Source organism: Sipha flava, unplaced genomic scaffold (genome assembly GCF_003268045.1).
Source record: "Sipha flava isolate LNK unplaced genomic scaffold, YSA_version1 193_pilon_pilon, whole genome shotgun sequence".
Classification (NCBI taxonomy): domain Eukaryota; kingdom Metazoa; phylum Arthropoda; class Insecta; order Hemiptera; family Aphididae; genus Sipha; species Sipha flava.
The window spans coordinates 316,752-331,271 of record NW_020272753.1 but is presented as its reverse complement, the minus strand read 5'-3'; the positions used below and the strand labels follow the sequence as shown (position 1 = coordinate 331,271).

Sequence of the window (14,520 nt, the reverse complement as noted above, 5' to 3'; positions counted from 1 at the left end):
TAATACATAATATTTCCTACTATTTTTAGTTAAGTTTAAATATAAGTCATTGTGTAGTTTGTACAGAAATTTATCTAAAATACTGAATAGTATAATCTATTGCTATATTTATCAATATCTTTAAAAAAATCAAATTTAAGCTTTTAAACTAAAAATAAATGTATTTTTAATAATAAATTGTATGTATGTATACTTATACATAATATATATTTACAATAGTGTACTGTGTAACAACTGCATTTTTTTGTTTTATTTTATTTTATTTTATTTATTTTATTCATAATTACAGGCAAGCCCCAAAACATGGATAAGAAGTTTTATTATAAGTTTAATTAAATAAAGAATAAACCCATGGTTTTGTTTATTTCAATATTACTACTATAGTTGTTGGTATAGTAACCAATTGATACTATGTAGTACACTGTGTGTTCAATAACAATTCTCCGCATCAATAATATATGCTATTATTTATTTAAGCTATCTAGCTATTAATATATATATATATATGTATATTTGTTTTTTATATTAGATTTATGTTGCAATTTTATTTTCTTATATTAATTATCTGTAAAGTAATTTTCTACTAAGAAATATTTATAAGAATTACAAACTAATACAAAATGTCTATAGTTACATTTGAGAAGCCTGTGACTAGAGTAGCAGAAACAGATTGGTATTATAAAATATCAGAATTAAAAGAATCATGTAATGACCATAGACGTAATGTATTTGAATTAAGAAATGAATCACACCAGATAAGGAATAATACAGATATTACTACTTATTGGAATACACATCATACCAATTCTGCTATCCTAAACCGGTATGCACTTCTATACTTTTAATAATAATAATAATAATAATTATTATAATTTATTTATTGCAATAAAAAAATCAATAAATAACAAACACCCCAATGGGTAGGAGTACAGTAATGTAACTGTATCAATTTTACTTCTCTAAATTTTAAACATCAAAATTATACTTTTCAGACGTAATGAAATAATACGTTGGAAATATCAGATTGAAATACTTTACAAAGATTTAGAAAAAGAAATAGAGGATATAAAAAATGATAAAAAAAAAACTGAAGAAGTTCTTGATCATTTGAATTTAAATTTTACAGTAACTAATCATTGCTTAAGCATAAGAGATGAACGAGGTGGAGCAGATTTTTGCTATGATATTGCATCTGCTGAACTAAATACTGTATGTATTGTATAATAAATACTTTTTAAAACTAATAATGTTTGTTTAGGAACAATTGACTTTAGAAAATCTAAAAAAAATGTTGACTGAAATTTGCCAAGTTGCATGGGAACAAATAAATGAATTAGAGGAGTTACGAATTAATGTTGAAGAAGACTTGAATAATAAAAATAATACAATCTGTATAGATACTAGATTGTTGGGAATGACAAAAGATTCTACGAATATATCTCTTAAACCAGATCCGCTAAGATTTCCTGAACAGTAAGTATGAAGTAATTTGGAAAATGTATGTAATTTTTGTAATTAACAACATTTTTTTATATTTTTAACAAAAATTAATTTATTAATACATTGTTTCCACTGTTATAAGGTTACAGTTGACCTTCAATTTGTGTATCTAAAAGAGATTTTTCTCATAACTTGAAGTTATTATAGTCACAAATGACAGTTTTAATTTTTTAAGATGCATACTCATCTTATTACACCATTTTTATTTAAATGTATGACAAGTGGAGTAGAAAGAGAGAGATTATTTTATAAAATATAAATGCATTACTCCACTCACCTTAGTTTTAAATATATATAAGTTATTAATTAGGTAGTGCTTTAATTTATTTTTATATATAATATTTTTTAAAAATATATTCTACTTCAAAATATGAAATTAAAAATGTTCTCATATAAAATAAAATAAAATCTTTAAATTTATTATGAGAATAAAATAATTTATTTTCCTTAATGTATAATTATATTTTAGCAAATTATTTAAAAATTATTTTAAGAACTAAATTTACCTAAAGAATATTTAATGTTCTTAATATTAAAAAACTTGTGTAAATATTTAGTATACTTACTTATATAAATGTAAAAATTTAGTTTTGGTACATACGAAAAATGGCTCCAACAGTGTAATAACATAAAACAAAGTATTCAAAAAAAATTGACCTCTTCAAAAAAATTGCGTGAAACTATGTTTTTGCCACGAAATAAAGCTAGAAATGATCTTCGAGGTCAAAATGGCAGAGTAAATTATGCTCTGAGAAGACGTATTTATGATACAGATAAGCTTAAATATGAATTAGAATGGCAAAAATCGAACGTGAGACAAATACAATGTTTATATATGTTATTTTGCTACCATAAACATAATTTATTTTTAAGATATTGGCTGACAAAGAAAAGTTTCTAAAAGAAATTGAAAACTTAGAAAATGCTTTAGATAAAAAGTTGTATTCTAAAAAGTTGGTTGAAACACGTTGCGAAGAGAGATTGTACAGAATCGGTGCTGAATTATGCCTAGATAAAACTACAATTGAATTGCACAAAGAACAACTTGAACTTGATAACACTATTCAAATTTTAACAAATAAGCTAAATCAAACAAAGTATGATAAGAATGAAATATTCAGGGCTGGATTTAGGAAAATGTCTTATCTCCCAAAAAAGTTGAATTACTCTCAATTACAAAATAAAACAATATTTTTCTTAGCTATGAACAAATCAAATCAAAAGGGTGTCTCAAAAAGAACGCAGGATTAAAATCTGCTATAAATTAAATTAATTTCTTTTAAAAAAACATATCAAATATATAATTTTCTTCAAGAGAAGTTAAGGTTTAACAGTGAAAAACAATATCGGGCATATGACCTTTCCTATTAGCCCTACAGGCGATTATTCTTTCCATAAAATTTATCATCATTCGATCATACATTGCCCTATTTAGTTCGTTGAGGACACGACAAATTTCTCGCTTAAATTCCAAGACATTTCGGACTTTGTTCTGGTAAACTCGTGACTTAGTGTATCCCCATAAGGAAAAATCATACGGCGTCAAGTCGCAAGATCGAAATGGGTTGCTTTGGTCTCCATGTAACGAGATTAGTCTGTCCAGGAACTTCTCACGCAGCATTGTGATTTTTTTCTTGAAGTGTGACAAGTCAAAACCATACATTTTTCATATTCATTTGGTACAAATGAAGCCAAATAAAATTACTGAGCTCAGTAGGTATAGTTACAACTAGAAGTCAAAACTTGCAACATTTCAAGAGAAACAATTCCTCTGCTTCGTGAGAAGTTCTGGGGCAGACTCATCTCGTTGCGTGGCCAAAATTACCCACTTCGATCTTGAAACTTTACGCCATGTGATTTTTTCTTATAGAGAGTCACGAGTTTACCAGGACAAAGTTTGAAATGTCTTGGAACTTAAGCCAGAAATTCGTCGTGTTCTCAACGAATTCGATGGGGAAATGTGTTATCCAGTGATAGTAAATTTTATGGAAAGAATAATCGCCTGTAGGACTAGTAGGGAGGGTCATATGCTCGATATTGTTTTTCACTGTTAAACCTTAACTTCTCCTGAAGAAAATAATATATTTGTTATGTTTTTTTAAAGGAAATTAATTTAATTTATAGCATATTTTAGATGATGCTTCCAAAAGCAAGCTTGTAGTGTAGTAGGATACAATGTATAAAAGTAAAAATCATATAGTAATATCAAAATATATAGGTTTAGACTCCATGAATTATCGAAATATATAATACTAATCCAGCTCTGTTTGTACAACTCTACAACAATAAAACAATTGTAACAGTTTTTTGTTCGCAGAGATAAACATAATATTCTCGTGGAACTAGTAAATGCAGTAGAAGAGGAACTCAAACACAAAGCTCATACTTTAGAAGTTGATCGTAAATGTCTCGAATATAGAATACAATTGCTGGATCAAAAAGAATCTATCTCGTAATAGGTATTAATATACTAATATTAGGTCTTAGGTCATGATTTATGAAACACTACATGTAGTCAATATTATTATATAACTGTTGATAATATTATGATAATCAAGAAGGCCGTAGGTCTGTTAGCGTAGCGGCAGTTTTACTATTTTTCTTAGTTAAAAAAATATTATGGCATAAATATAATAATATAATAATATATAGATACGATTATCCAGAAAAATTATTTCACAAATTTTCTTGTTAATTTATAATTTTTCTAGAAAATCAATTTATATTGTTTATACGATTCTAGACTTAATTTAAGTAGCACACATTGAAATTTGAGCAGAATTAGTAAACTTATACCCATCACTTACCATCTACTAAATAAGCACCTTTTTAAAATGAGAATAGCACTAAAGATGGTACTAACCCTTCCGGCCTATTGTGTGCACCGCTGCTTAATGAATTCTATGGATATAAAATTATTTTTAATACACTACCCTTTCGTGTTTATATAAAAAATTACTCAATATGTACCTATTTACGTCTAACTGGTCACATAAAATCAAATATACTTATACATCTGTTACATATATTTTTGTTTTAAATTGGTTCATCATTACATGAAACTATATAGGTAACATTTTAAAAGTTAAATTTAAAAATGTAAACGTTCAACAAATAAAATTCTTTGTTATTTTTAGTGGCACAAATAATAATATCGATGTAGTCTTATTATTGAGTTTTAGCTTAGTTTAAGAATATACACGAAGTACCATTCAACATATTAGTCTACCATACACAAGCGTACTTTTAAGTGGATTTGGTCTTTGAAGAATCAATTTCGTTTTTTTTTTCAATTTTTCGCTGGTAAATTCTTGTGTTGTGAAAAAAAGAGATTAAATCCGTTAGGTAGTACAAAAAATCCGATGGATCAAATCATTTGTCAGTCACTAATTGACAAGAATTAAATTCTACAAAATAAATTATGAAAATCTGATATCGACTTTCGCAAATCATTTTTTAAATCATTTAGTTTGTTGGCACTTAATTTGCAAAATAGTGTCATATGGCCAATTGTATTTTTTTTGACAATTCAATTTTCAATCCAATTTATTCTATTTTTTTTTTTTAAACAATTATGTACAGCGACGAGACCCGCTGTGATGATATATATATGTATTTTTTTTTTACATATTTATCCTATATTAATTATTAATATTATTATTATTATTTTAGATACAAGTTAAATTTTCTTAAAAATTAAAAACTTAAAAGAATTTTATAGCTATTGCAGCTTAAGCTTCCGCTCAGTATTGGCAAATTAATTCAAAATGTCTTCTTTGTTTAGGATGTTTGACAAATCTCTTTCAATTGCTATGAATGCTAACTTGGAAAATCGATTTGGTAATATAGTTGGCCTTAGGGTTAATTTAATTAAAATTAAAAATGTAGCTACCGTTAGCAAGACTAAAAATTATGGCAAGAAGGCTAAAATTCATATTGGGGTGGGGCTTAACCCCTCAACTACCCCCTTAGTTACGCCTATGGACATAGGGGGGGGCATAGCTTTGTTATCCAAATTAATAACGCGTAAGAGAGCTCAATCAAAAATTCGTTTAAGATTCAACACTTGTCATTGGACATATTGTAATGGATATCTAATTGTACGTTACTATGGCTTATGTTATTTTAATCATATCGCAGATATACATGTATGCATAATACAATATAGCCGAATAGGGAACGTTCTCACAGAACACAGAGTGTGCCTATTATTTTTACCAGGGTCTATTCTAATAATTTTTGTCAACAACGCATTAAATTCCTTCTACCCTTCTATCAAAAGTCACATTTATAACTCTACTCTTAACTAAGTATACTAAATATAATTTTTTATATGAATAAACACTACGCTAGATATTAGGTGCACTCTCAAACTAATACTGTACTTCAAATATGAATAGGTACATTATACCAGTGCAATAAATAGAAAGCCGACGATTTGTAAAATAATTATTGGTGGAATTACTGGAACTGAATCGAAACAAATCAAGGCTCGCATACCTATTATAATGTTATATTCATAACGCATATAAATAATGTATACAATATACATAATACTAAATCAAACAAGTACAATTAAGAAACTACGTCTATGTTCGGCGTAGGCTAGTGCTGATAAGGTAATCGACTTCCGAAAAATAATCTTTAAAATAATACATATAACTGGTAAAATAATTTAACATGTAATATTAAAAATTTGAAAATCACTTCACTAAAATATGCGTAATTTCCACAAAATTATGATATCGGTGGTTTTTCAAAAATATAATTTTCAAACCATTTTACCCAGGCCCGTAGCCATGGTTTACAGGTGTAGTAACACCTCCCTTAATCGCGTTAACATTATATTGAAGTCTAATAAAGGTAAAAATTGATCATAAACCATGATGAAAACATATTTATCATAACGAAATATATACATAACAATAATGTAAAGCCGAGATCCAGCTTCTCATTACATTGTTTTGTCTAATAAACCAAAGCCGTGGTTTTAGTCGTATCATGCGCGATTTAAAATAGATACATATGACAAAAATGTACATTTGAAATTTTAATATGATAAAATATTTAAATACTTTCTTATACAATAGTATATTACACATGAATAGATATTCATGTGTAATGTACTAATGTGTTTGTATCCTTGTACAATAAAGTATACATAAAGTATTTATTTTGTTGTGTATAATTTTGAATAACACCCCTCTTTTGAAATAGCTAGCTACACGTACTAACACGACTGAGTTCACCAACCTTCTCACCCGTAATATTATCATTATAACATTATCAACAACATAAAAATGTACTTCTAAAATCGCAAAAAATGTTCTCGATATCGCAATCAATGCTCAACAGCGCCTTACAATATACACTGATTTTTACGAGGAATTGCGTTTAGCATCCAACATAATGACATCACCTGCGGTGAGCTATGTGCAGGATTCACTTATTTTTGGGACAGTAAATATTATATATATATCAGAACATAATATAATACATTAAAATAGTACCTACGCAAACATGAATCTAACTCAAAGACAAAATATATTTAGCATAGGCAGGGCTGGGCAAGATATCTAAAAAAAAGTATCTAAATACAAGATACAAGATACTTCGATATTTTTAAAAATATTAGATAAAGGTAGCTGAGATACATATAAGATACTTTATACATTTATTAATATTTATTTATTTGTTTATTCATTTACATTATTTACATTAACTATTAAATGTTTAAATTTGAAAAAAAAATGATTTGTAGTATTATAATAATAGTTTTTTATATCTTATATCCCATGTTTTAAAATAAATTCCTGGTTACCTTTTGAAGAGACTAATTTCAATTTTCAATTCACATTAATTATTTCATCAAAATTTAATATTGTATAGAATGTTCCATCTAATGATTTTGGAATATTAACAATTACATTATTATCCATATTTTTAGTAATAGATACTTAAAATCGGACGAGACTACACAAACCTCGCGTAGACAGAAAATATGAACCGGTCACCGCACAATCACACAGTCTAAAATAAATGTTTAGCACGATAAAATTAAGAAAACATTCTGCCGATAAACTGGATTTATATAACTTCCTGATTACAAAATTTGCTCATAATAAAGATTATATGTAATATAATCTTTATTATGAGCAAATATTATATATATTGTTCATTTATCAAGTGAATGCCTTTGACGTGAAAAACTTTAATCTAAATTATTAATAATTATTATTACATAACAATAGATTGTATCTAGCCTTTAATCATAAAAAAATACTAAATACAAGTTTAAAAAGTATTTAAATCCACGATACCAGATACAAGGTACAATTGTATCTCAGATACGTATCTCAAATACTAGTATCTAAGATACTGCCCAGCCCTAAGTATAGGTATATAGTGGGTTTTATTATATTATGTTACTTACTATAGTTGTTTTATAAGCAAATATTAAATATAAATAACTAATGAAAGTTACAACACAGTCTGACGTATTATAGTACATTGTTAGACTTATAAAGTATTATTTATTCGTAGAAGCAAAAGTCTGAGTCCAGAATTACGGACAATAACAATTTTTAGGAACAAATTAACAATAATAATGACATAAGTTGTGATACTAAAGGATTTTTAATGAATCCTTATTGTTAAAAATCGATAAACTATTTACGATCGATGAAACGATTCTGAGAATTTTAAGGAAATCATTAATCATATTTAATAAAGTACTACTTTTCAATCATGGAATATATGAAAACAAAACTTTTTAGTATTCTAGGAATTATTCGATAGAATAACTAATAAAATAAAAATAATAAGCTTATTATAAGGCATTATTTAGAGTAATCTCGATTTCTGTATGAAAATGGTGATTTTTGAAGGACAAAAGGTTTTTTATTTTTTAATTTATGTATAAAAAAATTTGTACATTCTGGTTTAATTGTGTAACTATGCCGGTTAATTTGATGATAATTACAATGAAAATTTCAATGATAATATTAATATGGACAAATGGCTTAACGTTGTCACCAGTGGCACCGAACACGTACTTTTATGGGACAGTTCGCTCCTTCATTTAACTCTGGTGTTTGGGTGGGTGTGGGATATTTAGGATGAATGCATTTACACTCTAGTTAGAAAATCATAGAAATGTAAAAATTAAGTGACAGTTGATCTGTAGACGGTAGGATACTATGATGCGATAGAGCAATTCGCTTATCAATGCATGTCTTTATACCATATCAAGTATAAAAACGTACATTGACATTTATATCTATTTCGCACACATGATGAAGCTAAACGCCTCTCGGTTCTCAGTGTTTAAAAGTGATTATACAGCATGCAAATACATCTTTTAAACATTTTAAGATAGTTAGGTTAGTTAGTTAGTTTGTTTGTTTTGGAGGTGATTTATCATGGAGTAAGGCTGGTATAACAGATTTAATACGAGTACATATTTTAGTTCAGATAAATAAACACAACTTTTTTTTCATTTTTTGGAAGACCCCCTCTAAGTTTGGAAAATTTAGTCGCACCTCTATGCAGGGTCGGATCTATGGGTGGGTTCAGGTCAGCTGACCAACAGTTAATAGTTGTCGACAAATTGGTCTCTTGAAGACTTCTCATATAACACCGCGAAGTAAATACCATACTGGGCCGAATGCCCCAGTTTCCACCCCTTCCCCTAAATATAGTCACTTGTTTAATTGTATAGTACAGTAAATAACTATTATGCCGTACCTCATGTGAGACTCCACAAAATATAATAAATGTTAATTTTTTCAATAATAACTATGAATAAACTTGAAAACATATTATATTGGCATAGTGTTTTTTTTTTTTTTATAACAAGGTATATACTTATAGTTCAGTTTCAGTCCTTATAAGTGGCCTGAAATAGCCTAACCCACAGTTCTCCAACTGTGGATCCATTCCTGCTCCTATGTGAAACTCACATGAGCCTCCATTAGTAGTATAACCATAGGCGTGTGAAGACCTGTAATTAAGTGGGTGCCTACAATATTTTTGGGCCTTATCTTTACAAAACGTGAGGTATATTTAATAAATTAAATATATAAATAATTAAATAATCATAAATTAAATTTTTTATTTAATATTGTGGTATATTTGTCCCAATGAATATATTTTCCTTGAATCTCGTGTAGTTTTCTCTGATAACTTCAATTATTTATGACTTGTACTTTTGTAGTCAATTGTAGCTGTTATATTATCATAATGAGTTTTTGCAAGAAAATTATGAAAATTTAGTTTTAGCTTTTCTATTACGAAATATCATTCATTTTTACTAAATATTTTGTAATATAATTACATTTAATTTGAGAAATATCAATTTAAATACGTGCCATTTACTTTTAGTCTAAAATGTTATGGTTCAAATTACAAAATTTCGGGGGTACCTGGGCACACTCCGTGCGCACGCCTATGAGTAAATACCCAATGAGAACACCACTTATGGTTAGGTTAGATATTACTCTATACCTTCTGCAGGACTACGTTAAATTACACGTATATATGGTATAGAAAGCAATTTGATTTTTCTGAGTGCTACGGTCTCGATAATTTAAGACCGAAAGGGATGTTGACGTAGTATCAACAGTAAGCATCTCAACATTAACCTCAGTAATTGGCTCGGCCGTCTACCGCAGAGTGAATTCTAAGTGCGTTTCGACACGCACAACTACGTTATCCGGACCCGGTCGAGAAGAGGTATCTCGGATCGATGACAGAATGGTTGACCCGAACGGAGATAGGATCAATCCGGTGATTGCGAACACATTGTACCGGCTGAAAAAAAGCGAACGAGTCTGATTTTGGTAGACTAGAGTGAAGCGCGGTAAACTTCTCGTGACAACACGGTGTGCGTAACACTACTGCGAGTCGTTGATTGTAAGGATCGATTTTTCCGTTGCGGTTCCGTCGATAAAGATTTGGAAGCGAACGGTCCGTCGACGAGTAAGATAGTGAAGTGGTGCCGTGCGATCCATTCAGAAAAAAATACCCTCCCGCTGCGTATTGTGGACGATGTAAAAACACAAATGAAGCGGTCGTGATTATTATTTATTGTATTACTATTACTAATTATTGTCGCCATCGGCGCATATTCGGAAGATCGAACGCAAGAAATTTTCCTCGGAAACCGTACCACGTTTTCTCGTTACGTAATTTACGTACCATGTACGTGCAAACGTCGTAGGAACGCGCCTCGCCGTTTTTATCCCCGGCAACCGGCAACACTGGTGGCCGGGCACGAGCTCCCCGATGTCACCATAATAAACACAGTAAACACTATCTCCTCCTGCCGCCGCCGCGCCGAGTGTGCATGGGCACATTCCTTTTCCGGACCATCCACTTGGACTTGGGTAGTTGTCGTTCTTGGACGCGTCTGTTCCGCACGACCGAGAGGACGAGCGTCGAGACCGTGCGTCCACCACCGTCATCCGGTCCGCGGTACCAACCTGCTACCACTGAGCCCGTTGCGCCGTGGTTCGTAAGTATATAACTATTGTTTTATTATTTTTGTAAACATTATTGTTTTCGTTGATTTCATTTCGTTTCGTTGAACCCAGGAAATCTTTTTCGGTTCTTATTCTCGAGGGGATTTTTTTTTCTTCCGCTTTTACTGCCTCCGATCCGACGACACCGAACGTCGTCGTTCTTCTCGCGGTTTCCGAGTCGACGCACGTGCCCCCGCTCGTGCGAATACTGTCGGCGGGCACTTGGCACCTCGTCGTGCACGGCGAAGTGCGGGGAGGGGGTAGTTTTGATGACGGCATGTGGCGTACGTGTGACCGCGGTCTCTGTCGCACACCCAGTACTGGCTCTTGCGGTTCCTCTTCGGAAAAACTCCTTAGCCGACCCGAAGACTTCTGACTTGTACGGTTTGTCTACCACCTAGTCTCGTGTTCGTGACTCACGGGGTGCCGCGTGTTAAGTGTCACGAAAAAGTTTTTGTTGTCCGTAAGCGTATCCCGATGTTTTGCTTTTTTAATAAAAATTTTCCGAAATCGTTTTACATGCTTCGTTTCTGATGGACAATTTTTTTTGTGGAATTTTCCGATGTTCACTGATTCTGCAACCGATATCAAAAATCGAAGTTTTCTAGACCAAGTTTCGAGCCTGTCTAAAAGTTTCTGTTAGAAATACTGTGCTATCGGTACAGCAACAAAACTTACAATCATCGACGTCGGATAAAAGTAAATTTTTTAACTTTCATTTGATTTAATCAAGTTGGAAATAATTTATATTATTCATCATATAACAAGGCTAATGCAAAATAAAATTCTAGTACACTACTTATATGAGTACACGTTTATGCATTCAAGGAAAGTGTTGTTTTAATCACCCCACCTGAAAGTAGTGAGGAAATATAATGAATCACCCAGTGTATTTGTTGATAAGGATAAAGAAGTTTTTATGTACCTGCATATACATAAAAAAATATTCAACTGTTAAACATTTTCATCTTTATAATTACTTAAGTTTATACAGTTTTAATGAACATATGTATTAAAATATGATTGTATTGTTTGATAATTAAAACCTATAAATATACAATACTATTATTGGGTATAGTTAACAATGAAGCAGGGATTTTAGAAATTATTTATAGTTACATGGTTATAGATTTATTTGTATTATAAAAAAGGCCATTAAGAATTTGTTGCCTTGAGGCAAAAGAAAAAAAAACAAATGTGATAGGATTAACAAATTGAAAATAAATAAAAACTAGCTGTCCTTAAATTTACCAGCCCAGAGCAACAGTTTCCTGTTGCTTTCTCTAAATATGACTCTGATTATAATGTAATTTTTGATTGTGACTATTAGTTTCATATCATTTAATATTACAAATGAAATAATTTAAGAGATCTTAGGATAACTAATTATTATTAAAAATTATAATTGATCTTATAGGCAGAATGTAGTTAAATTAGTAAAAATATAAAATTTCATTAAGTGTTTCTAATAATCATTAATTTTGTTGTTGAAATATGACAATTGTAATGAATAACTACCACAAATACTAAATGAAGTCTAGATTTTAGTTATTTTTTAAAAAATCATCTATTCCTAAGTCAATTGATTCTTTACATGTAGTAATTAGCCATTAAAATGTTTAAAATATTTGAATTATTTTTCAGGTTAGAAGCTAATAATGAAGGAACGTTTTCGCAAACAAAAATTTTTAAAGAATTTTGGCCTCCAACCAAATAAGAGTACAAGGTATTAATGTTTTTATTTAATATAACTGATCCTATTTCATTCATTTTAATTATAATTTTTAGAAATGCTGATCAAGAAGATGGAAGTACTGTAAGTATGGAGTTTGGTTTTGACATAATGATTAATTCTGCACATTATTTAAAAAATTGATAATATTTAATATTTTAGATTTGTGAAAGAGTAAGTTTTTATTACTATGATGATAGTGCAAAAGTGATATGCCGTGGTTGTTATAAGAGTTTTACAACATGGCTAAATTTTAGAAAACATTTTAATACACTGTCATGTCACACAACTGAAACTAACTATAAGCTTAATACTTATAATGATGTTTATAAAAAATACAAATTGAGGAAAGCTAAGACTAAGAAAAAAATTAATGACAGTTTAAGTGCTGCTCAACTTATGGATCTTGAAACTCTGAACACTCGCAAAACAAGAAAAAGGTAGTAGTTTTAAATGGTCTTAAATTTATGTAGAGTAAAATAATTTAAAAACTTTTTTTTTTTTAAGATGTTATACCAATACTAGAGTAGTAGTGAATAACATTTCAAAATCTGTATCAGACTCTGGTTCCACGAGTTCTGATAAAACAGTCAAGACTAAGAAAGAAACTCTTGAAAACTGTATTAGTAGTGATGAAAGTGTTGAAGAAATGAAACCAAAATTATTCAACAACAACATTGTTGTTAAAGACATTCCAAGTAGTACAAAAACTATTACTCCAAATCTACCTCAAGACAATCAGACGCTAACTATTAAAACAGAATGGAATGGTGACATATCTTCGGTATCTTCAGACAACCAGTCAACGAGCTCAGCTCAAAGCCTTCAGAACTACGAATCTAGGGAAAATATGGATTTAAATTATCAATATGTCTGTGTTATTTGTGATAAACGATTCATAAGTAAATGTTTACTTACTATGCACCAAATACAGCATATTAAATCAGATCGCAGTAGTTACGGAGTTTTTATGGCTGCACTTGCACGGACTGTTTGATTTGTTTTTTGTTTTTTGCCATGACAAACATCAATAATTGAGTTTTGATAATTAAGAGATAACTAGTCCCTAAATAAAGTATCGAATCCTATTTAGTGATGTACATATAAATAGTTTGATCGGCATTTGTGGTTATGCAACTATTAAGTAAATTGTATGTTATATGAAAATAAGATGATACTATAAATGTTCATTGGGAAGTATAATACATGATAATTAATTATTAAGTTAATTATGAGCAATTCAAATTTTTATCGTATGAGCGCGTTGATAACATATAACTTTGTATGCGGACCATAAATGTCTTTCAATTAGTTATGTTTAATTTTTTTGATTCCTATGTTTTTATTTTTAATTATATTATTGTTTTCATTATTGATATTTTTGTTGAACAAGAAATAATATTTTTTTGTATAACTTCAAAAAACAAAAAAACAAATGAGATAGCACTGGGAAGTATGTTCATAAACCATATCAAATATTATTAAATATTTAAGTTTTTTTTTTTTTTTTTTTTTTTAATATAATTATTATTTGTTTAACAATAATCTTGAGCTGCTTTTTGATGATTATACAATCAGTGATACTTTATTTTAGGGGCTATTGAAGTATAAAGTTTGCTTTTTTTTTTTAAAAAAAAAAATATTAATTTTTAAGATAATATATTTTTTATTTTCACAATGTGTACCTCACTTAAGAAAAGACATTATATTTTTTGTCAATTATTGTTTTTCTTTTCTCTGATTGTTAAGCGATGTATACATAGATTA

The 14,520-nt window shown here is 29.5% G+C and overlaps 2 protein-coding genes across 4 annotated transcripts; both read left to right on the top strand.

The window, feature by feature from the left end:
- The first annotated feature begins 573 nt into the window (after positions 1-573).
- LOC112681638 (tektin-2-like) lies at positions 574-4,161 on the top strand. Its single transcript, XM_025551893.1, has 6 exons — positions 574-823; positions 993-1,209; positions 1,259-1,473; positions 2,089-2,311; positions 2,374-2,597; positions 3,818-4,161. Exons 1-6 carry the CDS (start codon positions 621-623, stop codon positions 3,954-3,956), a joined length of 1,221 nt encoding a protein of 406 aa, XP_025407678.1. The 5' UTR covers positions 574-620; the 3' UTR covers positions 3,957-4,161.
- A 6,641-nt stretch (positions 4,162-10,802) lies between these two features.
- Positions 10,803-13,848, top strand: LOC112681630. 3 transcript variants are annotated; one of them, XM_025551877.1, is made up of 5 exons: positions 10,803-11,010; positions 12,666-12,747; positions 12,810-12,837; positions 12,916-13,193; positions 13,261-13,848. In XM_025551877.1, exons 2-5 carry the CDS (start codon positions 12,680-12,682, stop codon positions 13,748-13,750), a joined length of 864 nt encoding a protein of 287 aa, XP_025407662.1. In that variant the 5' UTR covers positions 10,803-11,010; positions 12,666-12,679; the 3' UTR covers positions 13,751-13,848. The 3 variants fall into 3 exon arrangements, with proteins under 3 accessions (XP_025407662.1, XP_025407660.1, XP_025407661.1); XM_025551875.1 differs by having other exon boundaries at positions 10,803-11,014; XM_025551876.1 differs by lacking the exon at positions 10,803-11,010 and adding an exon at positions 11,129-11,720.
- The last annotated feature ends 672 nt before the right edge of the window (positions 13,849-14,520 follow it).